Raw genomic sequence first — 24,631 nt, 5'->3', positions numbered from 1 at the left:
TTGTTCATGTTATACTTTATTTGGTATTGTAAAACTATATGTTAAAAATATAGTTATGCAAAAAAGCCTCTCACATGAAAGGATGTAATGTGACAACGCACCAGAACGATGCACCCTTTAAGAACAGGTGTTCAAATAAATTAGGCATTTCCTTCAATTTTCTTAAGCAAGTATTCCATTTGGGCATTAAAGTTGGGCTGTCCTTTCTTTGTTTTTGAGCTTAAAACTTTGAAGGCTTCCATTTTCCTTTGTTTGTAAAGTTTGATAGCCTCTTCTTTTTTCTTCCTGTTGTTCTCTGCCTCCTGAAACAAAAAAATAAGTCTCATTAGCAGGTCACGAAGTATACTTCTGGCAAATGTAAAGAACACACATGGTAATACCAATGTTGTAACCGTAAACAAGCAAGCTTAAAAGAATTAAAAAATATTTTTATTCCTCCCTTTTCTGGTCTCTCCCCTTTTTTCCTCCCTACTTAGTCCTGACTTTTTCCCTTGCTTTTCCCTTCTCTTTTAGATCGTTAGTGACAATTTACATTGTTATTAATGTTAATTTGTATTTCTTATTATAAATGTTTAATGTAAATATATATACAGTACAGATGAAAAGTTTGGACACACCTCAATTTAAGATTTTTCTGCATTTTCATGACAATCAAACATTCAGGGTATGTGCATACGTAGGATAAGAGGTGCAGAATTTTCTGCACAAAATCCGCATCTCCTGGCAGAATCCGCAGCAGCGGATTTACCGCAGTTTTTATGTGGATTTTGTGCAACTTTTCTGCGTTTTTTGCCACTGTGGAATTTTAACATGGAGGGGTGCAGAAACGCTGCAGATCCGCACAAAAGTAGCGACATGCACTTCTTTGAAATCCGCAGCAATTCCGCACTGATTTTTCGGCACCATCTGCACAGATATTTTTTTTTTCTCATTGAATAACATTATACTTTACATCACAGTGCGGATCTGCAGCGTTTCGGCGTGGGAAAATCCGCTGCGGATCCGCATCGTGTGCACGTAGCCTTACACTGTCCACATAACACATGTGGAATTATTTACTTAACAAAAAAGTGTGAAACGACTGAAAATATGTCTTATATTCTAGGTTCTTCAAAGTAGCCACCTTTTGCTTTGATAACTGCTTTGCACACTCTTTGCATTCTCTTGATGAGCTTCAAGAGGTAGTGACAGGGAATGGTTTTCACTTCACAGGTGTGCCCTGGCAGGTTTAATAAGTGGGATTTCTTGCCTTATAAATGGGGTTGGGACCATCAGTTGTGTTGTGCAGAAGTCTATTGGATACACAGCTGATAGTCCTACTGAATAGACTGTTAGAATTTGTATTGTGGCAAGAAAAAAGCAGCTAAGTAAAGAAGAACGAGTGGCCATCATTACTTTAAGAAATGAAGGTCAGTCAGTCCGAAAAATTGGACAAACTTTGAAAGTGTCCCCAAGTGCAGTGGCAAAAACCATCAAGCGCTACAAAGAAACTGGCTCACATGAGGACTGCCCCAGGAAAGGAAGACCAAGAGTCACATCTGCTTCTGAGGATAAGTTAATCCGAGTCACCTGCCTCAGAAATCGCAGGTTAAAAGCAGCTCAGATTAGAGACCAAATCAATGCCATACAGAGTTCTAGCACCACACATCTCTACAACTGTTAAGAGGAGACTTTGTGCAGCAGGCCTTCAAGGACAGGCAACAAGCAGAAGAGACTTGTTTGGGCTAAAGAACACAAGGAATGGACATTAGTCCAGTGGAAATCTGTGCTTTGGTCTGATGAGTCCAAATTTGAGATCTTTGGTTCCAACCACCGTGTCTTTGTGCGACACAGAAAAGGTGAACAGATGGACTCTACATGCCTGGTTCCCACCGTGAAGCATGGAGGAGGTGGTGTGATGGTGTGGGGGTGCTTTGCTGGTGACACTGTTGGGATTTTTTCAAAATTGAAGGCATCCTGAACCAGCATGGCTACCACATCATCTTGCAGCGGCATGCCATTCCATCCAGTTTGCGTTTAGTTGGACCATCATTTATTTTTCAACAGGACACTGACCCCAAACACCTCCAGGCTGTGTAAGGGCTATTTGACCAAGAAGGAGAGTGATGGGATGCTACGCCAGATGACCTGGCCTCCAGTGTCACCAGACCTGAACCCAATCGAGATGGTTTGGGGTGAGCTGGACCGCAGCATGAAGGCAAAAGGGCCAACAAGTGCTAAGCATCTCTGGGAACTCCTTCAAGATTGTTGGAAGACCATTCTCGGTGACTACCTCTTGAAGCTCATCAAGAGAATGCCAAGAGTGTGCAAAGCAGTGAAAGCAAAAGGTGGCTACTTTGAAGAACCTAGAATATAAGACATAATTTCAGTTGTTTCACACTTTTTTGTTAAGTATATAATTCCACATGTGTTAATTCATAGTTTTGACACCTTCAGTGTGAATGTACAATTTTCATAAGAGTCAAAACAAAAGAAAGTCAAAACCGCACCCTTTTCTTTATAGATTGAAGGTCTCAGCGGACACAAGGGCACACTTCCAAAACCAGAGAGCCCATCTCAGACAGTATCAAGACCACAAAAAACAAAAAGACAGCGCCACAATGGATGGTGAAAAAAAATAAGAGCTTACATTTATTCTGCCTCCTGTAGCGACGTTTCGGTCAGACATTTATCAAGCTTTAATGTCGCTACAGGAGGCAGAATAAATGTAAGCGCTTATTTTTTCACCATCCATTGTGGCGCTGTCTTTTTGTACAATTTTCATAGACCTGAAAATACAGAAAAACCTTTGAATGAGAAGGGCTGTCCAAACTTTTGGTCTGTACTGTATAGCTCATGTTTTGCATTAAATATCTATTTAAAAGAGAAAAGTATTGAGTAAAAGTTACAAACAAACAAACAACTGAAGTGTTTTCATCAGAATGCATGTAGACTGGATAATCTCACATTGTGTTAGATACAATCGTGATGATACCTAGCCACCCATCCACCACTGATGATTTTTTGGGGTTAACCAGCATAGGAAAGTACAGTCTGATGCACTCTCTTATACAGTTATATAACCAGATAAATAGATGCATAACAGACGAAGTCCAAAAGAACACTCAGCCACCTCCTGGGGAATAGGACCTATGGGAAATGAAGTATACATTGGAAGCTCTTCTACTTCGTTTATTCAAGTTCACAAATGAAGTGTGTCCTCAGGCTTACTCTTACAGGATGTTTAGCCTTTACACCATTTACTCTACAGTCATATGAGGTGGTGAAAAGCTGTTCTCAAACACTTACCATGAAGATGTAAGATTAATCTGTAAGTAAATATGTTAACATGCTGTACGTCCACTCTAATGAGTGTGTGGCTACTAGGAGAAAATGAACCTTATTCTTTCAGGGAGCTGATGGCTGTCAGTCATACCGGTGTGAGCAGAGAGGCTTCATGGGGCCCTGGAATAAGCCAAAAGTGAAAGAAGATTTTCCTCAGGGACCCATGACTTTTAAAAAGGTATTTAAGCAGGCATCTTCTGACATCCAATGAACGAAGGCAGGGTTACCTCACCCTAAGATCTTTGATTCTCAGAGAAGAGAACCATTTTTTTTTAAGCTCCAAAAAGGACTCTAGAAACCCTTTTTGGAAGAAACGTTAGATCAGGATTTATGACAAATCTTTCCTCCAGGAAGGTTGTAAAAAAGGGGGGCTGAATGAAACAGCCTCTAAGTATTCTAGATGGGGTGGTAGATGAAACATTTGAATGGATTCCAAGATTTCTACCAACATTTGGATTTTTTGTCTAGATGTCTGGATCCATTGCTCTGGACTAGTTGAGCTTTTTTTCTCGGGTCCTTGCTTATTTGTCAAGCTATAGCACTTACCGAATAAGCTGCAGAGGGAACCCGGCTTCCTGGATCGCTCAGGCTGATCAGCGTTTGGCTCCACAGCTGCATGTGTCACGGCTGTGTGACAGGCACGACACATGCAGCTGCGGAGCTGAACAGTTGATCAGCAGGAGTGATCCAGGAAGCACGGTTCCTTGTGCAGCTTATTCGGTAAGTACTATAGCTTGCCGAATAAGCAGGAACCCAATCAAATTCTCTCAACTCTACTCTGGACCGGAAGGATCTCCTGATGACCGGCATCTTTAAAATCTGATTCCCATTCTTTTTTATGTGAGGAAACGACGTTGAAAGGGTTGAGATCATTACAGTTCTGGAATAAAACCTGAATTTGAGAGGATATATTTGCCCTTGTTTACAATCCATCCTAGATCTGGAAGAATAACTGGGACCTGACCGACCACTATTGTGTACTTGTGCCTTGGTTGCTTTGTTTTCCCCTCCCTCAATCTGCCAAAGCAGGCGGAAAGTCTAGTGCCATCTGCCCCAAAAAAGGTAAAAATTGTAAATAGGGGGATTTCCCCAGGTAAGAAAAGAAAACTAAGAAAATTCCACACTGACTTTACCTTTCAGCACAGGGCTGTAGGTCTCCTTCAGGAACAGGAATCCACAATGAGGCATACAGAGTGGTTACACCTTATTATTCTGGAGATTTGCCATTTACGGTACTGTCCGGGTGTATGGAAAATTATTTAACGGGTTTCATTGTGTGGTTAAAATGACCTAGAAAACAGTAATTAGACCTACAGGTAATTGTATTTCCAGGAATCCATCCTGACAGCACCCTGGAGGACATCCTTCTTATCCGTCATGGGACAGGAAACACGAGAGGTTAAAAAGGACCCTCCCCTACCACCCTTCAGTGCTTTTCAAAGTAACACCTCTAGATGGATGCAAAAATAAGGTTTATTATAACAACTTAAACAGTCATACAAATGTTACATCACATGAGTATCAAGAATATACATTAGGGAGGGAACTAATATTGCTGTCAGGATGGATTCCTGGAAATACAATTACCGGTAGGTCTAATTACCGTTTTCCAGGTCACCACCTGACATTACCTTGGAGAAATACCAAAAGGAGAATGGTATTTAGGATGGGACTACTGCTTGAAGTATCTTCCTACCAAAAGCTAACTGAGCTGATACTACATTTAGCTTGTAATGTTTCGAAAAGGTACTAAGGCTGGACCAGGATGCAGCACTGCAGATTTGTTCTGCCGTAGCCCCTCCTTTCTCCGCCCACGACGTGGCCATGGCCCTAGATGAATGGGCCCTAAGGCTAACCGGGGAGGTTTTTCCCTGTGCTTCATAAGCTCAACTAATTGTAGACCAGGGGTGTCAAACTGCATTCCTCGAGGGCTGCAAACAGGTCATGTTTTCAGGATTTTCTTGTACTGCACAGGTGATAATTTAATCACCTACACAAATAATGAGTTGGTGATTAAATTATCACCTGTGCAGTACAAGGAAATCCTGAAAACATGACCTGTTTGCAGCCCTCGAGGGATGCAGTTTGACACCCCTGTTGTAGACCTTATCCACCTCGCAATGGTAGCTTTAGATGCTTTTTTTCCCTTATTCGGGCCTCTGAACTGGACAAACAGGTTGTTATCCTGTCTCCAGGGTCTAGTTAAATCAAGGAACCTTAGCATCGTTTCCCTAACATACAAGTCATGGAAATACCTTAATTTTTGATTTTTAGAGAACTGACAAAACGATGGCAGGACGATTTCCTGATTCATATTAGAATTTGAGACAACTTTAGGGGTGAAGGCTGGGTCGAGTCTTAAGACTAGTCTATCGTTGAAAGTTTGTAAATACGGGTTATGTACTGGTAGAGCCTGTAATTCCCCCAGTCTTTTTGCCGACATATTCGCCACTAAGAATGCTGTTTTTAGGGAAAGCTTACTGATCTCTATGTCCCCCACTACATCCCATGGCTGTTCGCATAGAACATTAAGGACTAGGTTAAGATCCCATGTCGGCACCGATCTCCTATTTAAAGGTTTTAGTCTCTGAACTGCCTTAAAAAATTGACTAATCCAGCGATGAGTAGATAGAGGGAAATCATAGAACACACTCAGGGCTGCTATTTGGACCCTCAACGTACTAGGTCTAAGCCCTTTCCAAAATCCTGACTGCAGAAAATCAAGGATCTTGGGAATATTAGGATGGTCAGTGTCAACTGTCATCTCACAAAAACTGCAAAATCAGTTCCATATGTTCGTATAGATAGCCGACGTCACCGGTTTTCTACTGACTTGGAGGGTAGAGATAATGTCATCCGATAGCCCTTTTGTTCTTAGGACCTGCCATTCAGGATCCAGACTGCCAAGCCAAGAGCTTCTGGGTTCTGGTGTAGAACTGGGCCTTGATGAAGAAGATCCTTTCTTTCCGGTAACAGGAAGGGTTTCTCTTCTGATAACTTCTTTAGTAAGGGGAACCAACTCCTCTTTGGCCAATGGGGTGCTATAAGGCTACGTTCACATTTGCGTTGTCAGGCGCAGCGTCGGCGACGCAGCCAACAACGCATGTGCACAACGCTGCGTTTTGCGACGCATGCGTTGTCATAAGAAAGCACAGCAGGAATTTCGGCACAGGAAAAACGCTACAAGTAGCGTCCTCTGCGCCGTCTGTGCGTTTATATGACGCATGCGTCGTAAAACGCAGTACAATGCATACCGCATGCGCATGTCCATGCGCACCCCATGTTAAAGATAGGGGCGCATGACGCATGCGTCGGTGACGCTGCGCCCAAAGGCGCAAATGTGAACGTAGCCCAAGAATGACTTTGGCCTTGTCTTTGCAGATTTTCCTGAGCGTTCTTGGAATCAATGCTGAAGGAGGGAATGCATACAGTAACCCGTTGCTCTAGGGATGTGAGAAAGCATCGATCCCTGCTGGGCTTTCGCACGGATTTATAGAGTAGAAGGTTCTGACTTCCCCCAGCAATGACAAAGACTGCTGAAGACTTCGTTGTTGAGTTCCCACTCTGTCTGGACCACTCTTCTCCTGCTTAGGAAGTCCGCTAACTGATTTTTTGGAAACTTCCAGAGGTACTGCCGAGATTGACAGTACAGACTTTTCCGCCCATCTGAAGATCTGTTCCGCCAGGACTTGCAATGCCATATGTCTTGGACCGCCTTGATGTCGAAGGAAGGCTACAATTGTTATATTGTCCGAAAAGACTTTTACATGCCTGTTCTTTACCAGGGACGGAGCGGCTGCTAAGACCTTCCAGACTGCATGTAGCTCCCTGTAGTTCGATGATCTATTGCTGTGCTTCTTTCCCCAACGTCCCTAGAAATAACTTCCCTGGACGTGGCCCCCCCAGCCCTGCTGGCTTGCGTGTGTTGTAACTGATATACTTGGATTTTGAAGCCATGGCACACCAACCTGAAGATTTATGGGAAGCGTCCACCATTTTAAGGATGTTGTGACCTGAAGAGAGAGTCTCAGTTCCTGACTTAGCGAGTTTTGTTTTCTGTTCCAGGACGTAAGGACCTCCTGCTGTAGTCGCCGAGAATGAAATTGGCTCCAGTTCACGCAAGGAATGCCGGCCGTCAGCTGTCCTAAAACCTTCATTGCGTCTGATAGAATTCCGGCTTCGGGTAAATTGATAAGACTTTTGCTATTATGCCCCTTAGCCTCTTCTCTGGTAGGTAAGACATCCTTGCCTCCGAATCCAGAATGACTCCTAAGAATTTTATTTTTGACTTGGGTACTAGATCCGACTTTGTCCAGTTTATGATCCATCCTAGACTTTCCAGTGTGAAGATGAGGGATTGACAGTTGACCCTGAGCTGGACTGCGGAGTCTGCTGCTATTAGAAAGTCGTCTAAGGGTACCGTCTCACAGTGGCACTTTGGTCGCTACGACGACACGATCCGTGACGTTCCAGCGATATCCTTACGATATCGCTGTGTCTGACACGCTACTGTGATCAGGGACCCCGCTGAGAATCGTAAGTCGTAGCAGATCGTTTGAAACTTTCTTTCGTCGTCAAGTGTCCCACTGTGGCGGCATGATCGCATTGTGTAACAAAGGTGTGCACGATATTCTCCACCTCCTCTGCTGATTCTACATCGCAAATACGTCATGAAATTATCGCTCCAGCGTCGCGCATTGCAGAGTGTGACCGCAGTCTACGACGCTGGAGCGTCACAGATCGTGCCGTCGTAGCGACCAAAGTGCCACTGTGAGACAGTACCTTAAGTAAGGGATCACCATGATGTCCTGATGTCTTAGATAGGCCATGACTTCTACCATGAGTTTTGTAAAAACCCTAGGGGCAGAAGCTAGACCGAAGGGTAGGCAGCGGAACTGGTAATGGTAGATTTTTCCCTCCATTTTTACCGCAAATCTCAAGAACTTTTGATGGTCTGGGTGAATTGGCACATGGAAGTATGCACTCTTTAAATCCATAGTACACATTACCACGTCTTTTCCTAGAAGGGGAATAGTTGACCGAATTGACTCCATTTTGAATCTTTTGTATATTACCCATTTGTTTAAGTGTTTTAAATTTATTATTGTTCTGGACTCTCCCGACGGTTATATTATTGAGAAGAGATTTGAGTAGTGACCTCTGTGCGCTTCTTGAGGGGGTACTGGAACAATTGCTGCCATGTCCAGGAGGTCCTGGATGTCTGACCACATGGGGGACGCTGAATTTAGATGGGAGCTGGAAACTAAGAATCTTTCGGGAGGTAAAGACATGAATTCTATCCTGTATCCCTGGGATACCACCTGTAAGACCCATGGGCTTGTGGTTACTTCCCTCCATCCCCCTAGAAACTTGGATAGCCGGCCCCCTACTCTGATGGCGTCACTTTATCCGGTAGTTAGATCCCAAACCTGAATAGCTCGAGTCCTTGTTTTTGAACCTGCTCTCTCCCTTTTTGATAACTCCATCTACCCCGCTTCCCTTTCCCCCTGTAATCTGGCTTTTGATTATAACGGGGTCTACGAAAGGGCTGAAATCTTTTAGGCTAGGTTCACATTGCGTTAGTGCAGTCCGTTCAACGCATACGTTAAACGGACTGCGCTAACGCAAGTGCCGACTTTGCCCAGCGCTAGCGCAGATGGAGCATCTGCTAGCTTCATCTGCGCTAGCAGTGACGGACCCGGAAACGCTGCAGCCCGCGTCTCGGGTCCGTCACTCAAATGACGGCACATCGCTAGTGCACGGCCATTGTGGGCGTGCGCGAGCGGTGTGTCCGACATTGCATTCAATGGCGGCGTTAACGGACTACAATACACCGCGTTATGCCGCGGTGTAACGTAGTCTGTTTAACGGTGTCACTGAACGCAATGTGAACCCAGCCTAAGGCTGGTCTTCAGGGAACCCTTTCTTTACATAGTAACATAGTAACATAGTTAGTAAGGCCGAAAAAAGACATTTGTCCATCCAGTTCAGCCTATATTCCATCATAATAAATCCCCAGATCTACGTCCTTCTACAGAACCTAATAATTGTATGATACAATATTGTTCTGCTCCAGGAAGACATCCAGGCCTCTCTTGAACCCCTCGACTGAGTTCGCCATCACCACCTCCTCAGGCAAGCAATTCCAGATTCTCACTGCCCTAACAGTAAAGAATCCTCTTCTATGTTGGTGGAAAAACCTTCTCTCCTCCAGACGCAAAGAATGCCCCCTTGTGCCCGTCACCTTCCTTGGTATAAACAGATCCTCAGCGAGATATTTGTATTGTCCCCTTATATACTTATACATGGTTATTAGATCGCCCCTCAGTCGTCTTTTTTCTAGACTAAATAATCCTAATTTCGCTAATCTATCTGGGTATTGTAGTTCTCCCATCCCCTTTATTAATTTTGTTGCCCTCCTTTGTACTCTCTCTAGTTCCATTATATCCTTCCTGAGCACCGGTGCCCAAAACTGGACACAGTACTCCATGTGCGGTCTAACTAGGGATTTGTACAGAGGCAGTATAATGCTCTCATCATGTGTATCCAGACCTCTTTTAATGCACCCCATGATCCTGTTTGCCTTGGCAGCTGCTGCCTGGCACTGGCTGCTCCAGGTAAGTTTATCATTAACTAGGATCCCCAAGTCCTTCTCCCTGTCAGATTTACCCAGTGGTTTCCCGTTCAGTGTGTAATGGTGATATTGATTCCCTCTTCCCATGTGTATAACCTTACATTTATCATTGTTAAACCTCATCTGCCACCTTTCAGCCCAAGTTTCCAACTTATCCAGATCCATCTGTAGCAGAATACTATCTTCTCTTGTATTAACTGCTTTACATAGTTTTGTATCATCTGCAAATATCGATATTTTACTGTGTAAACCTTTACATCTGAGGCCTTCTCCAAAATATCATCGAGGACAGGTCCGAAGACTCTGCCCCTGAAAAGGGTATAGAACAAAGTTTGTTCTTAGAATGCATATCTCCTGACCAGCTCTTGAGCCAAATAGCTATTCTGGCTGTATTGGATAGGAATTGACTCCTAGCCGCGAACCTTACGGATTCTGCAGAAGCATCTGCTAAAAAAGTGGTTACTAGTTTTAACAGAGGGAGAGATTTTAAAATAGTTTCCCTAGGCGTTTTAGCTGACAACTGATCTTGGAGATCATCTATCCAAAGGTGCATGGAGCGAGCCACTGATGTTGCCGCTATATTAGCTCCCATGATTACCGCTGAACTTTCCCAGGCCCTTTTTAAAAGGCCATCTGCCTTCCTATCCATGGGCTCTTTTAAGTTAGAGGAGTCTTCAAACGGAATTGATATCCTTTCGGACACTTTAGCCAGCGGGATGTCTATTTTAGGAATGGCCACCCATTCCTTGACCTCTTCTGGGTCAAAGGGTAAGCAGAGTCTAAAGTCATGGGGAATTGTTTGTCTTTTTTCTGCCTCCTCCCATTCCTCTAAAATCATAGAGCGGATATGGGAGTTTACCGGAAAAACCTTAGAAGTCTGAGAGCGTAACCCCCCAAACATTTCATCTTGTACCGAACACATCGGTTGAGGCTCTTCAATTTGCATAGTATGCCTTACTGCCTCAAAGTTCTCCTGTGTCTGCAGCGGAAACAAGTATCTTCTTCCTTTCTCTGGAAACCTTCTACTTTCCTCCTCCTCCTCCAGATAGGAGTCAGAAAGGGTCGAGTCCACTGAGGAAACCTCTTCTCTTGGCCTCTTCCTGGATCTTTCTGAAGGCGACGGTTGAGGGGGAACCAAGCCTGATACAGAAGCTTGAACTTCCTCTCTTATAATGGCTCTCATATTAGACATAAGAGAAGCCTGCTCTTCTCCTACAGTCTTGCTGGTGCATGCCTCACATAGGGGTTTCTGCCAGGCATCCTTCAGCTTAGCTGCACAAATAGGGCATTTCTTATTTTTGCTGGGCTTCTTTATGGTCTTTTCTGGTAAGGAGGAGACCTACAAAATATATAATGGCCACTACTACCGTAGAATCATGCTGCAAATAGAATTCTAGAGCTACCGCCCTATCACTTACGTGTCCGAGGACTCCTGCCCTGCATCAGACCTAGATGTGTCCTCCATGGTAGAATGAGGATCACATGCACCACAGCCCCTCATACCTTTATGTCCTGGTTGCTGTTGCTCCTGCGCAATCCGACCGCTCTGGAAGTGTTCTCCATGGAGAAACCCGCCGCCTGCCCCCCCTTAGCCGCGAACCGGAAGCGACGTGCGGATGGAACTTGAGAGCGGTGTATCGTGAGCAGAGTTCCCCCGGAAAAGGCCGCATGAAGATCCGCGATCAGCAGAGGCGATCCTCGGGCGGGTGTCGGCCTGCGGGTGCCTTATGGTGGGAAGGGAGAAGCTGAGCCCCACCGATCCACACCTCCCGCACATAACGTCAGTCTTTTCTCGTCCGTTCCTATCCATCATGGGACAGTAAAAACACTGAAGGGTGGTAGGGGGAGGGTCCTTTAAACCTCTCGTGTTTCCTGCCCCATGACGGATAAGAAGGACATCCTCCAGGGTGCTGTCAGGTGGTGACCTGGAAATACGATTTTACAGGTCTGGCCAATTTTTTTTTTTTTTTTTATATATTTAAATAGTGGGGAAAAAGAAGAAAAAAAAAATCAAAACACTAAAAACAAAAATTTGTCGCCATTTTCTGAGAGGCATAACTTTTTCATGTATGGAGCAAGCTGACATTTTTATTCATACTACTATAGAAGTAAATGCAAACTTTTGATTGCCTCTTATGGCATTTTTAAGAACAGTTGCGAAGACCGAAAACTTTATTTTTTTTGAAGTGCCACCACAGCACAAAAAAAACCTAAATAAGTGCTACTGCTCACATGAGAAAATTTTTTAGATAGGGGTAAATGGGGCACTCACCACTTCGTGAAATTACAATAAAAACATTTTTTATACACAGTGGCGAGTGGCAAACTTACTACCTTCTATATTCAAGTGGACTTTAGCTCTGGTGAGCACCATAGGAGCTATATCGCTGTTATTAAATGCATAATGTTGTATATAGCTACCACCTCAGTTTACAATGAAGATGTATGTATGTACACACAATAGTAACTGTCATTTCCAGAGGCTTCCTCAGAAGGGTTAAAAAGGTCATATGGAATTTTAGGAAGAAGAATGAATGTTCCCATTGTGATCTCTGCTGCCCCCTGGTGGCCTTGCTGCTCTCCACTACACACAAGTGGCAGCAGCAGTCAATCACTAGCCATTCTGGTCATGTGCTGACCATGTTACCATCACCGCGGAGAAGATGGATTGGCTGCAGTTGGATTATCAGCACCGCGCTCAATGAGCAGCAGGACCACCACATCAGTGGCACTGTAATGCGAGAAATTAGGAGTATTGGTTATATTAACGCAACTCATAGCCTGCTTACTGGTCATTTATTCACAAACGAGCTGTATGGTGACAGACGTTTAAAAACAAAATAATCATATGTAATATAGGGAGCCCTTACTTCTCTTTTCTTTTCACGCTCACGTTGCACCCGTTCATATTCTTCGTTTGCTTTTTCAATTGAAGTTTTTTTCCTGAATTTTTTCCTTGCTCTGCATTAAAAATAACATTTTTTACAGATTACACGGTGTAAATGGAGGACATGGAAAGGCCATATTTTAAATGACTGACTAGAATAGAACACCAAAAAACAAATCAAATGTATTAGGGCAGTGCACATGATCCGGAACTAGCAACGCTTTGGATGTTTGCTGCGTCCATGGCGCTGCAGTCCATTTAATGCAGGTGAATCTGCTTGTGTTCACTGAACCGTGTGGATTCCCAGCGTCTAATACATTCTATGGGTGAAATTTCTTAAATTGACATGCCGCGGTCTGGAAAGATGAGCCACATGTCGGTCTCCGCGCGCGTCTGTGGACGCATAGTGGGCACTGGGAGTTGGACAATGCAGAGGTATGCTGCGTCCAACCCACAGCGTTTATGGATCATGTGCACATAACCTCAATCTTATTTTTGCTGCTCATGTATTTTCGGATATCACTATTGCAAAACAAGCTCAGATTAGACTTCCCTTAACAAGCAGTTGTGTCCCCACTACTTCTCCCCCTTACTCTATGAGTCCACTTTAAGATACCTTTTGTGAAACTTGGGCCAGTCACATCTACAAATTGCAAAGGTGACAGACTCCATGTGCTCCTCTTCCCAGAAGAAAATAACTAATTTGGCCTGACATTTATTTGCACTAGTCCGTAAATTGGACCTGAAGTTCATGCAAAAAACTGCACATGTGGACTAACAAAATGGTTTACATTAGGTCTGTGCACAGTTCATATTCCACATGTAAAATACAGACAGAAAATACATTCATCTAAATGTACTCTTTAAAGGGAACCTGTCACCCCCAAAATCAAGGGAGAGCTATGCCCACCGGCATCAGGGGCTTATCTACAGCATTCTGGAATGCTGTAGATAAGCCCCCGATGTATCCTGAAAGATAAGTAAATGAGGTTAGATTATAATCACCTGGGGGGGCGGTCCGATCCGGTGGGTGTCGTGGTCCGGGGCCTCCCATCTTCATCAGATGACGTCCTCTTCTGGTCTTCACGCTGCGGCGCAGGCGTACTTTGTCCTGTTGAGGGCAGAGCAAAGTACTGCAGTGCGCAGGCGCCGGGAAAGGTCAGAGAGGCCCAGCGCTTGCGCACTGCAGTACTTTGCTCTGCCCTCAACAGGACAGAGTACGCCTGCGCCGCAGCGTAAAGGCAAGAAGAGGACGTCAAAAGATGGGAGGCCCCGGACCAGACCGCGACGCCCATCGGACCGGACCAGGACCGCCCCTATGTGACTAATATAACCTCTCTTTCTCATCTTTCAGGTTACATCGGGGGCTTATCTACAGCATTACAGAATGTTGTAGATAAGCCCCTGATGCTGGTGGGCTTAGCTCACCATCGATTTTGGGGGTGACAGGTTCCCTTTAAAGTGCATGACAGCCAGGAAATTTAGAAGGACGCTATAGACTGCGCCATTTTCATCTACTGCAAGTGTGGCCAACTGTACGTTTCCATAGCTAGGGAAACCCGCCTCTGGTCCTGGTAAATCTGGGTTAAAAAAAAAAAAAAAAAAAACGCATGTGAAGCCTAAATAAAGATTGTGGAATACTAAATCTACCTGAATAAATCATCCTGCTGGTTGCCATAGTGAGGCAGATTAGCACCATTTCCATAGACTACATATATAGCTCCGCAATGCTTGTAATCCAGATTCTCCACACTAATGTATGCCCGGACAGCGATTAATTCCTGCTGTTTTAAAATGGGCAGACTTGACATGCAGGCACCTGGGAGAAGCTGAGTAACACAGGCTACCCCGGGACTATAATACACAGGGGTGATATATTCTAAGAAGCCATCAAGTGTTCCTCTATCGTGCCCATTTCTGATACTGCGAGGGGCTGCTGGTGAACGTACAGGCATACTAAGCTGAACATAGGAGAACAGTTATTTATAGGACTTTGCTTGAATTTCTGCTAATAATATTTTTATTACAATTATGTTTCGCTTAAAGGGAGTGGTACAAAATTTTAATTATTTTCATCCTAAACCCCTATTAAGTGCCATAATCTAAACTAATTTTCTAATATACTTAACCCCTTCATAACCTTGGGATTTTCCTTTCCCCCCCCCCCCCCCATGTTCGTTTTCCACTCCCCTCCTTCCCAGGGCCATAAGTTTATTATTTTTCCGTCAATATGGCCATGTGAGGGCTTGTTTTTTGCCGGACAAGTTGTACTTTTGAACGACATCATTGGTTTTAGCATGTCGTGTACTAGAAAACGGGAAAAAAATTCCAAGTGAGGTGAAACTGCAAAAAAAGTGCAATCCCACACTTTTTTTTTGTTTGGCTTTTTTGCTAGGTTCACTAAATGCTAAAACTGACCTGACATTATGATTCTCCAGATCATTACGAGTTAATAGACAACAAACATGTCTGGGTTCTCTTTTATCTAAGTGGTGAAAAAAAAAATTCTAAACTTTGCAAAAAAAAAAAAAAAAAAAAAAGTGCCATTTTCCGATACTCGTAGCGTCTCCATTTTTTGTGATCTGGGGTCGGTTGAGGGCTTATTTTTTTGCACACCGAACTGACGTTTTTAATGATAGCATTTTGGTGCAGATACGTTCTTTTGATCGCCCGTTATTGCATTTTAATGCAATGTTGCGGTGACCAAAAAAACGTAATCCTGGCGTTTCAATTTTTTTTCTCGCTATCCTGTTTAGTGATCAGGTTAATGCTTTTTTTTTTATTGATAGATCGGTGATTCTGAAGGTGGCGATAGCAAATGTGTAGGTTTGATTTTTTTTTTTATAATAATAATAATAATAATAATAATTTTTATTTATATAGCGCCAACATATTCCGCAGCGCTTTACAAATTATAGAGGGGACTTGTACAGACAATAAACATTACAGCATAACAGAAATACAGTTCAAAACAGATACCAAGAGGAGTGAGGGCCCTGCTCGTAAGCTTACAAACTATGAGGAAAAGGGGAGACACGAGAGGTGGATGGTAACAATTGCTATAGTTATTCGGACCAGCCATAGTGTAAGGCTTGGGTGTTCATGTAAAGCTGCATGAACCAGTTAATTAATTTTTTTTTTTTTTTTAATATAGGCCACACAGGGATCGTTAGGTTAATGCATTGAGGCGGTAGGCCAGTCTGAACAAATGAGTTTTTAGGGCACGCTTAAAACTGTGGGGATTGGGGATTAATCGTATTAACCTAGGTAGTGCATTCCAAAGAATCGGCGCAGCACGTGTAAAGTCTTGGAGACGGGAGTGGGAGGTTCTGATTATTGAGGATGCTAACCTGAGGTCATCAGCGGAGCGGAGGGCACGGGTAGGGTGGTAGACTGAGACCAGAGAGGAGATGTAGGGTGGTGCTGAGCCATGGAGTGCTTTGTGGATGAGGGTAGTAGTTTTGTACTGGATTCTTGAGTGGATGGGTAACCAGTGTAATGACTGGCACAAGGTAGAGGCATCGGTGTAACGGTTGGTGAGGAATATGATCCTGGCAGCAGCATTCAGGACAGATTGGAGCGGGGAGAGTTTGGTAAGAGGGAGGCCGATTAGTAGAGAGTTACAATAGTCCAGACGAGAATGAATAAGTGAAACAGTCAGAGTTTTTGCAGAGTCGAAAGTAAGAAAAGGGCGAATTCTAGAAATGTTTTTGAGATGCAGGTAAGAAGAGCGAGCCAGTGATCGGATGTGGGGGGTGAATGAAAGGTCAGAATCAAGGATGACCCCAAGGCAGCGGGCATGTTGCTTTGGAGTAATGGTGGAACTGCACACGGAGATGGCAATGTCAGGCAAAGGTAGGTTAGTAGAGGGAGAAAACACGAGGAGTTCAGTTTTTGACAGGTTTAGTTTCAGATAGAGGGAGGACATGATGCTAGAGACAGCGGTAAGACAATCACTGGTGTTTTCTAATAAGGCAGGCGTGAGATCAGGAGAAGAAGTGTATAGTTGGGTGTCGTCAGCATAGAGATGGTACTGGAAGCCAAATCTACTGATTGTTTGTCCAATAGGGGCAGTATACAAAGAGAAGAGGAGGGGGCCTAGGACTGATCCTTGAGGAACCCCAACAGTAAGGGGAAGGTGAGAGGAGGAGGAACCAGCGAAACATACAGTGAAGGATCGGTCAGAGAGATAGGAGGAGAACCAGGAGAGAACGGTGTCCTTGAGGCCGATGGAGCGGAGCATAGTGAGGAGGAGCTGATGATCCACAGTATCAAATGCTGCAGAGAGATCCAAGAGAATTAGCATGGAGTAGTGACCATTAGATTTAGCTGTTAGTAGGTCATTAGAGACTTTAGTGAGGGCAGTTTCAGTAGAGTGTAAAGAGCGGAAACCAGATTGAAGAGGGTCGAGAAGAGAGTTATCTGAGAGATAGCGGGTAAGACGGGAGTGGACCAGGCGTTCGAGGAGTTTAGAGATGAAGGGAAGATTAGAGACAGGTCTATAATTAGCGGCACAGTTTTGGTCGAGGGATGGTTTTTTAAGTAATGGATGTATGATGGCATGCTTAAATGAGGAGGGAAAAATACCGGAAGTGAGGGAAAGGTTGAATATTTTTGTTAGGTGAGAGGTGACAGCCGGGGAAAGGGACTGGAGGAAATGTGACGGAATGGGGTCACTGGTGCAAGTGGTCGGGCGAGAAGATGCAAGGAGCCTGCTTACTTCTTCTTCTGTAACTGGTTCAAAGTCAGAGAGTGAACTAGATGCAGTGGGGGAGGGAGGACAGTGCATGGTATGAAGAGATTGGGAGATGATTTCCTGTCGAATATGGTCAATTTTTTCTTTGAAGTAATTGGCTAGATTGTCAGCACGGAGATCCGTGGTTGGGGCCGAAAGGGGGGTGATTCAAACATTTATATTTTTTTTCCCACATTTTTTTTTTTTTTTTTTTTTTTACTTTTGCCATGCTTCAATAGCCTCCCACAGATAGAAGCTGGCACAACTCGATCGGCTCAGCTACATATCAGCAATCATCAAATCGCTGCAATGTAGCTGAATTGCAGGTGTGCTATGAGCGCCGACCACAGGGTGGCGCTCACAGCTAGCTGGGATCAGTAACCATAGAGGTCTCAAGGACCTCTATGGTTACCATTCTGATGCATCGCTGACTTCCGATCATGTGATGGCCAGAAGCACCGGTTAAATGCCGCTGTCAGCGCTTGACAGTGGTATTTAACTAGTTAATAGCGGCGGGTTTATCACGATATCACCCGCCGCTATTGCGGGCACATGTCACCTGTTCAAAACAGCTGACATGTCCCGGCTTTAATGCGGGCTCACCGCCGGAGCCCTGCATCAAAGCAGGGGATCTGACCTCGGACGTACTATCCCGTCCGAGGTCAGAAAGGGGTTAAATTAAAGATTCCCCATCTACACTAAGAGCTTTATTTCGCCCTCCTACTTCCCTTTTGATGACACTGTTTGCGAATCCCAGTGCATGAGATACTCAAAAGAAGCGCAATCAGGGGGCAGAGGTTGTGGCCACTGCCGCAGCACATGCCTCCTCAACGGAATTGAAGAGTCATCAGATACCTTTGTTTCAGTGCCTGAGCTAATCCGCGCACAAGGAAATGTGGAGAAAATCAAAAACAAAAACAAACCAAACAAGATCAGCTAGTGTACTTAAGGTACCATCACACTTAGCGACGCTGCAGCGATACCGACAACGATCCGGATCGCTGCAGCGTCGCTGTTTGGTCGCTGGAGAGCTGTCACACAGACCGCTCTCCAGCGACCAACGATGCCAGTAACCAGGGTAAACATCGGGTAACTAAGCGCAGGGCCGCGCTTAGTAACCCGATGTTTACTCTGGTTACCATCCTAAAAGTAAAAAAAACAAACACTACATACTTACCTACAGCCGTCTGTTCTCCAGCGCTGTGCTCTGCACTCCTCCTGCACTGACTGTTAGCACAGCGGCCGGAAAGCAGAGCGGTGACGTCACCGCTCTGCTTTCCGGCTGACCGACGCTCACAGCCAGTACAGGAGGAGTGCAGAGCACAGCGCCGGGGACAGACAGCGGTAGGTAAGTATGTACTGTTTTTTTTTTTTTTACTTTTAGGATGGTAACCAGGGTAAACATCGGGTTACTAAGCGCGGCCCTGCGCTTAGTTACCCGATGTTTACCCTGGTTACCAGTGAAGACATCGCTGAATCGGTGTCACACACGCCGATTTAGCGATGTCTGCGGGGAGTCCAGCGACCAAATAAAGTTCTGGACTTTCTTCCCCGACCAGCGATATCACAGCAGGGGCCTGATCGCTGCTGCCTGTCACACTGGACGATATCGCTAGCGAGGACGCTGCAACGTCACGGATCGCTAGCGATATCGTCTAGTGTGACGGTACCTTTAGGGAAGGATAGGTTTGTTTTTTTAATATATGGAATAGTTATTTATGTATTTATTTTTTTAAGCAGATTAGAAAATAGTTTAGATTTAGGCACTAAATAGATAAGGATTTAGGAGGAAAATTACTTTGGACTTCAGACCACCTCTTTAAATCTATATGTAATCTAAACCTTCCATTTTTTCTTTTCAAGGTTTAGCACTCCTCATCTATTGACACTGGATTAGTGCAATGATAGGATTCCCTTGTAAAGAATCATGCCGGCACTGATAACTTGCCCCAATCAGATTAGAACAGCTTCTACTCATTGTCCAAGTTTGAAAGCTGTGAAATATACAATCCCAGCAATGATGAGCAATTAATGCATGCCACTAGTAGGATCTTACTTTACTTCTTTCTTTTCTTCTACTTCTTTCTGTTCGTCTACTGTCTCAGATGTCTCAGTTTGAGGCTTCCTCTGCTTTTCTTCACTTTTCAGTCTCTCTTCTTCAGCCTCATAGAGATGCTTTAGATGTTCCGGATAGTGATCACTATAGGATACTTCTTTAGTTTCCACCTTCTTTCGTTTTCTTAGCAGCTTTTGATATTCTAACTGAACTTTCTTCTTTCTCCACAAAGCAAAGCCAAGCCCTGAGGAAGAAAGGACACGAGGTGATGGAAATCTGTTATGATGCGGTGGTCTAGGAGCAACATGGAACGAGCTCTAAGGGAAGTGGTAACTGTACTGACCGCAGACCCTAAGCTCAACACACTAGAAGCAGCCGTGGAATGCTCCTAACTCTCCCTAGGCATCTCGTCGCAGCCTAAGAGCTAACTACCCCTAAAGACAGAAGCAGGAAAACTATCTTGCCTCAGAAAATCCCCAAAGGATAGATTAGCCCCCCACAAATAATGACTGAGTGGAGAGGGAAAAGACATACACAGAATGAAACCAGGATGAGCACAGGAGGCCAGTCTAGCTTGATAGATAGGACAGGATGGAATACTGTGCGGTCAGTATAAAACACTACAAAAATCCACGCAGAGTTTACTAAAAATCTCCACAGCTGACTAAAGGTGTGGAGGGTAAATCTGCTTCCCAGAGCTTCCAGCAAGACAGAATTAATTCATACTGATAAGCTGGACAAACATAGAAAGCACTGAACGGATAAGACCAAACTATGGACAGAAAAAGTAAGCAAAAACTTATCCTGACCAGTTCTGCAAAGCTAACAGGGAACTCCAAAGAGATGTGAATCCAACCAGGAACCATTTACAAGTGGCACTGGCTGAAGGAACAGCCAGACCTAAATAGCCGAGCAGAAGAGAAGATAAGTGGAGGCAGCTGACCACAGCTAACTCCAAGGAGCAGCCATACCACTTGAAACCACAAGAGGGAGCCCAAGAGCAGAACTCACAAAAGTGCCACTTACAACCACCGGAGGGAGCCCAGGAGCAGAATTCACAACAGAAATCCCAGTAATAAGCCACCAGTAACAGTGGACAGCAGGTCTTCAATAATCTACCTCTTAAATATGCAGATAAATAACTCCAGACCACTTATAACGAACTGTGAATGGAAACACATTCTTCACATAAGCTATATTAATTACTTCACAAGCGGATGCACAGATTTTTTTTCCCTAGGGAGAGTATGGACTCCAATACTATGAAACGTTTCCTGGGGGAACAGAACAGGAGACGCCCTGCTAATATTAAGGCTATGTGCACATGTTCAGGATTTATTGCAGAAATTTCCTGAGCAAAAGCGGACATTTTCTGCAAGAAATCCGCATGCGTTTTTCTCGCTTTTTTTTTTGCCGTGTTTTTGGGGCGTTTTTTTTTTGCAGATTTTTCCGGAGGTTCCCAATGCAATAATATAATGGGAAATCCGCAAAATTAATGAACATGCTGCGTTTTTATCGCGATACGTTTTTTTTCGCGGAAAAAAACGCCTCATGTGCACAAAAATTGCGGAATGCATTCTAAATGATGGGATGCATAATGTATGCGTTTTTTCGTGTTTTTATAGCGAAAAAACGTGAAAAATCTGCAACGTGTGCACACAGCCTTAAAGCACTGTAAGCAGAATTCTTGCATCTAATGCACAAAATATTAGAATGTTTCATAATTTAACACACAATGAGATATTACAAAGAAATATTAACCAATGGAAACCAAATATCAGACTAAGAATGCACCTTAGGCATATTACACCCCCACATGCCACTGACTTTGTGGGAGAAGCTCTGTAGGACACCGTGCAATTTGTGTATGAGCCCATAGCAATACTACACAGGACACACATATGGCCACAAGTAACCTATACCAGATACGCATGTCCCCCTGTGGTATAGCTGGGGGCCATATACCCGTGTCCCCTGTGGTACAGCTGAGGGGCCATATGCACGTGTCCCCTGTGGTACAGCTGAGGGGCCATATACCCGTGTCCCCTGTGGTACAGCTGAGGGGCCATATACCCGTGTCCCCTGTGGTACAGCTGAGGGGCCATATACCCGTGTCCCCTGTGGTACAGCTGAGGGGCCATATACCCGTGTCCCCTGTGGTATAGCTGGGGGCCATATACCCGTGTCCCCTGTGGTATAGCTGGGGGGCCATATACCCGTGTCCCCTGTGGTACAGCTGGGGGGCCATATACCCGTGTCCCCTGTGGTACAGCTGAGGGGCCATATACCCGTGTCCCCTGTGGTACAGCTGAGGGGCCATATACCCGTGTCCCCTGTGGTACAGCTGAGGGGCCATATACCCGTGTCCCCTGTGGTACAGCTGAGGGGCCATATACCCGTGTCCCCTGTGGTACAGCTGAGGGGCCATATACCCGTGTCCCCTGTGGTACAGCTGAGGGGCCATATACCCGTGTCCCCTGTGGTACAGCTGAGGGGCCATATACCCGTGTCCCCTGTGGTACAGCTGAGGGGCCATATACCCGTGTCCCCTGTGGTACAGCTGAGGGGCCATATACCCGTGTCCCCTGTGGTACAGCTGAGGGGCCATATACCCGTGTCCCCTGTGGTACAGCTGAGGGGCCATATACCCGTGTCCCCTGTGGTACAGCTGAGGGGCCATATACCCGTGTCCCCTGTGGTACAGCTGAGGGGCCATATACCCGTGTCCCCTGTGGTACAGCTGAGGGGCCATATACCCGTGTCCCCTGTGGTACAGCTGAGGGGCCATATACCCGTGTCCCCTGTGGTACAGCTGAGGGGCCATATACCCGTGTCCCCTGTGGTACAGCTGAGGGGCCATATACCCGTGTCCCCTGTGGTACAGCTGAGGGGCCATATACCCGTGTCCCCTGTGGTACAGCTGAGGGGCCATATACCCGTGTCCCCTGTGGTACAGCTGGGGGCCATATACCCGTGTCCCCTGTGGTACAGCTGAGGGGCCATATACCCGTGTCCCCTGTGGTACAGCTGAGGGGCCATATACCCGTGTCCCCCCTGTGGTACAGCTGAGGGGCCATATACCCGTGTCCCCTGTGGTACAGCTGAGGGGCCATATACCCGTGTCCCCTGTGGTATAGCTGGGGGCCATATACACGTGTCCCCTGTGGTACAGCTGAGGGGCCATATACCCGTGTCCCCTGTGGTACAGCTGAGGGGCCATATACCCGTGTCCCCTGTGGTACAGCTGAGGGGCCATATACCCGTGTCCCCTGTGGTACAGCTGAGGGGCCATATACCCGTGTCCCCTGTGGTACAGCTGAGGGGCCATATACCCGTGTCCCCTGTGGTACAGCTGAGGGGCCATATACCCGTGTCCCCTGTGGTACAGCTGAGGGGCCATATACCCGTGTCCCCTGTGGTACAGCTGAGGGGCCATATACCCGTGTCCCCTGTGGTACAGCTGAGGGGCCATATACCCGTGTCCCCTGTGGTACAGCTGAGGGGCCATATACCCGTGTCCCCTGTGGTACAGCTGAGGGGCCATATACCCGTGTCCCCTGTGGTACAGCTGAGGGGCCATATACCCGTGTCCCCTGTGGTACAGCTGAGGGGCCATATACCCGTGTCCCCTGTGGTACAGCTGAGGGGCCATATACCCGTGTCCCCCCTGTGGTACAGCTGAGGGGCCATATACCCGTGTCCCCTGTGGTACAGCTGAGGGGCCATATACCCGTGTCCCCTGTGGTATAGCTGGGGGCCATATACACGTGTCCCCTGTGGTACAGCTGAGGGGCCATATACCCGTGTCCCCTGTGGTACAGCTGAGGGGCCATATACCCGTGTCCCCTGTGGTACAGCTGAGGGGCCATATACCCGTGTCCCCTGTGGTACAGCTGAGGGGCCATATACCCGTGTCCCCTGTGGTACAGCTGAGGGGCCATATACCCGTGTCCCCTGTGGTACAGCTGAGGGGCCATATACCCGTGTCCCCTGTGGTACAGCTGAGGGGCCATATACCCGTGTCCCCTGTGGTACAGCTGAGGGGCCATATACCCGTGTCCCCTGTGGTACAGCTGAGGGGCCATATACCCGTGTCCCCTGTGGTACAGCTGAGGGGCCATATACCCGTGTCCCCTGTGGTACAGCTGAGGGGCCATATACCCGTGTCCCCTGTGGTACAGCTGAGGGGCCATATACCCGTGTCCCCTGTGGTACAGCTGAGGGGCCATATACCCGTGTCCCCTGTGGTACAGCTGAGGGGCCATATACCCGTGTCCCCTGTGGTACAGCTGAGGGGCCATATACCCGTGTCCCCTGTGGTACAGCTGAGGGGCCATATACCCGTGTCCCCTGTGGTACAGCTGAGGGGCCATATACCCGTGTCCCCTGTGGTACAGCTGAGGGGCCATATACCCGTGTCCCCTGTGGTACAGCTGAGGGGCCATATACCCGTGTCCCCTGTGGTACAGCTGAGGGGCCATATACCCGTGTCCCCTGTGGTACAGCTGAGGGGCCATATACCCGTGTCCCCTGTGGTACAGCTGAGGGGCCATATACCCGTGTCCCCTGTGGTACAGCTGAGGGACCAGATATCAGACACATGCTGCCATATATTATGTACATAGCGGCTTACTACAGACGATTGGTTGCTATGGTAACTAGGAAACAGAGCATGCGCACTATAAACAGCTCTTGCCCACGTGGGCTCTTCTCACCTTCATTAGCGCTGCCCTGAAACACCTTCTGCTCGGGATTCGGTCTCCATTTCCGCCTCACTTTCCCTCCGGACACGGGTCTCGTCCCACGGCTCCTGCTGCCTTCTCTCTTATCCACCGCAGTCTGACGGCCACGTTTAGCCATAAACCCGCCTTCGGTGGGAACATTTCGACCTCTCTTCTTGTGCTGTAAAGATCCAGACGACATGTTATTACCCCTCCCTTCTTTTCCTCGACGTCCACTGACGTCATTACGTAATGAGATGACGCAGCCACACAC

General features: G+C 46.2%; 1 protein-coding gene across 1 annotated transcript; it reads right to left on the bottom strand.

Moving 5' to 3' along the window:
* CCDC59 (coiled-coil domain containing 59) lies at nucleotides 1-24,619 on the bottom strand. Its single transcript, XM_069764407.1, has 4 exons — nucleotides 24,352-24,619; nucleotides 19,637-19,880; nucleotides 12,829-12,919; nucleotides 1-302 (listed from the first exon to the last, which is right to left on the bottom strand). Exons 1-4 carry the CDS (start codon nucleotides 24,557-24,559, stop codon nucleotides 141-143), a joined length of 705 nt encoding a protein of 234 aa, XP_069620508.1. The 5' UTR covers nucleotides 24,560-24,619; the 3' UTR covers nucleotides 1-140.
* Nucleotides 24,620-24,631: the final 12 nt, after the last annotated feature.

This window comes from Ranitomeya imitator, chromosome 4 (genome assembly GCF_032444005.1).
Source record: "Ranitomeya imitator isolate aRanImi1 chromosome 4, aRanImi1.pri, whole genome shotgun sequence".
Classification (NCBI taxonomy): Eukaryota; Metazoa; Chordata; class Amphibia; order Anura; family Dendrobatidae; genus Ranitomeya; species Ranitomeya imitator.
The sequence above is the reverse complement of the archived record's forward strand: the minus strand, read 5'-3'. Positions and strand labels throughout refer to the sequence as shown.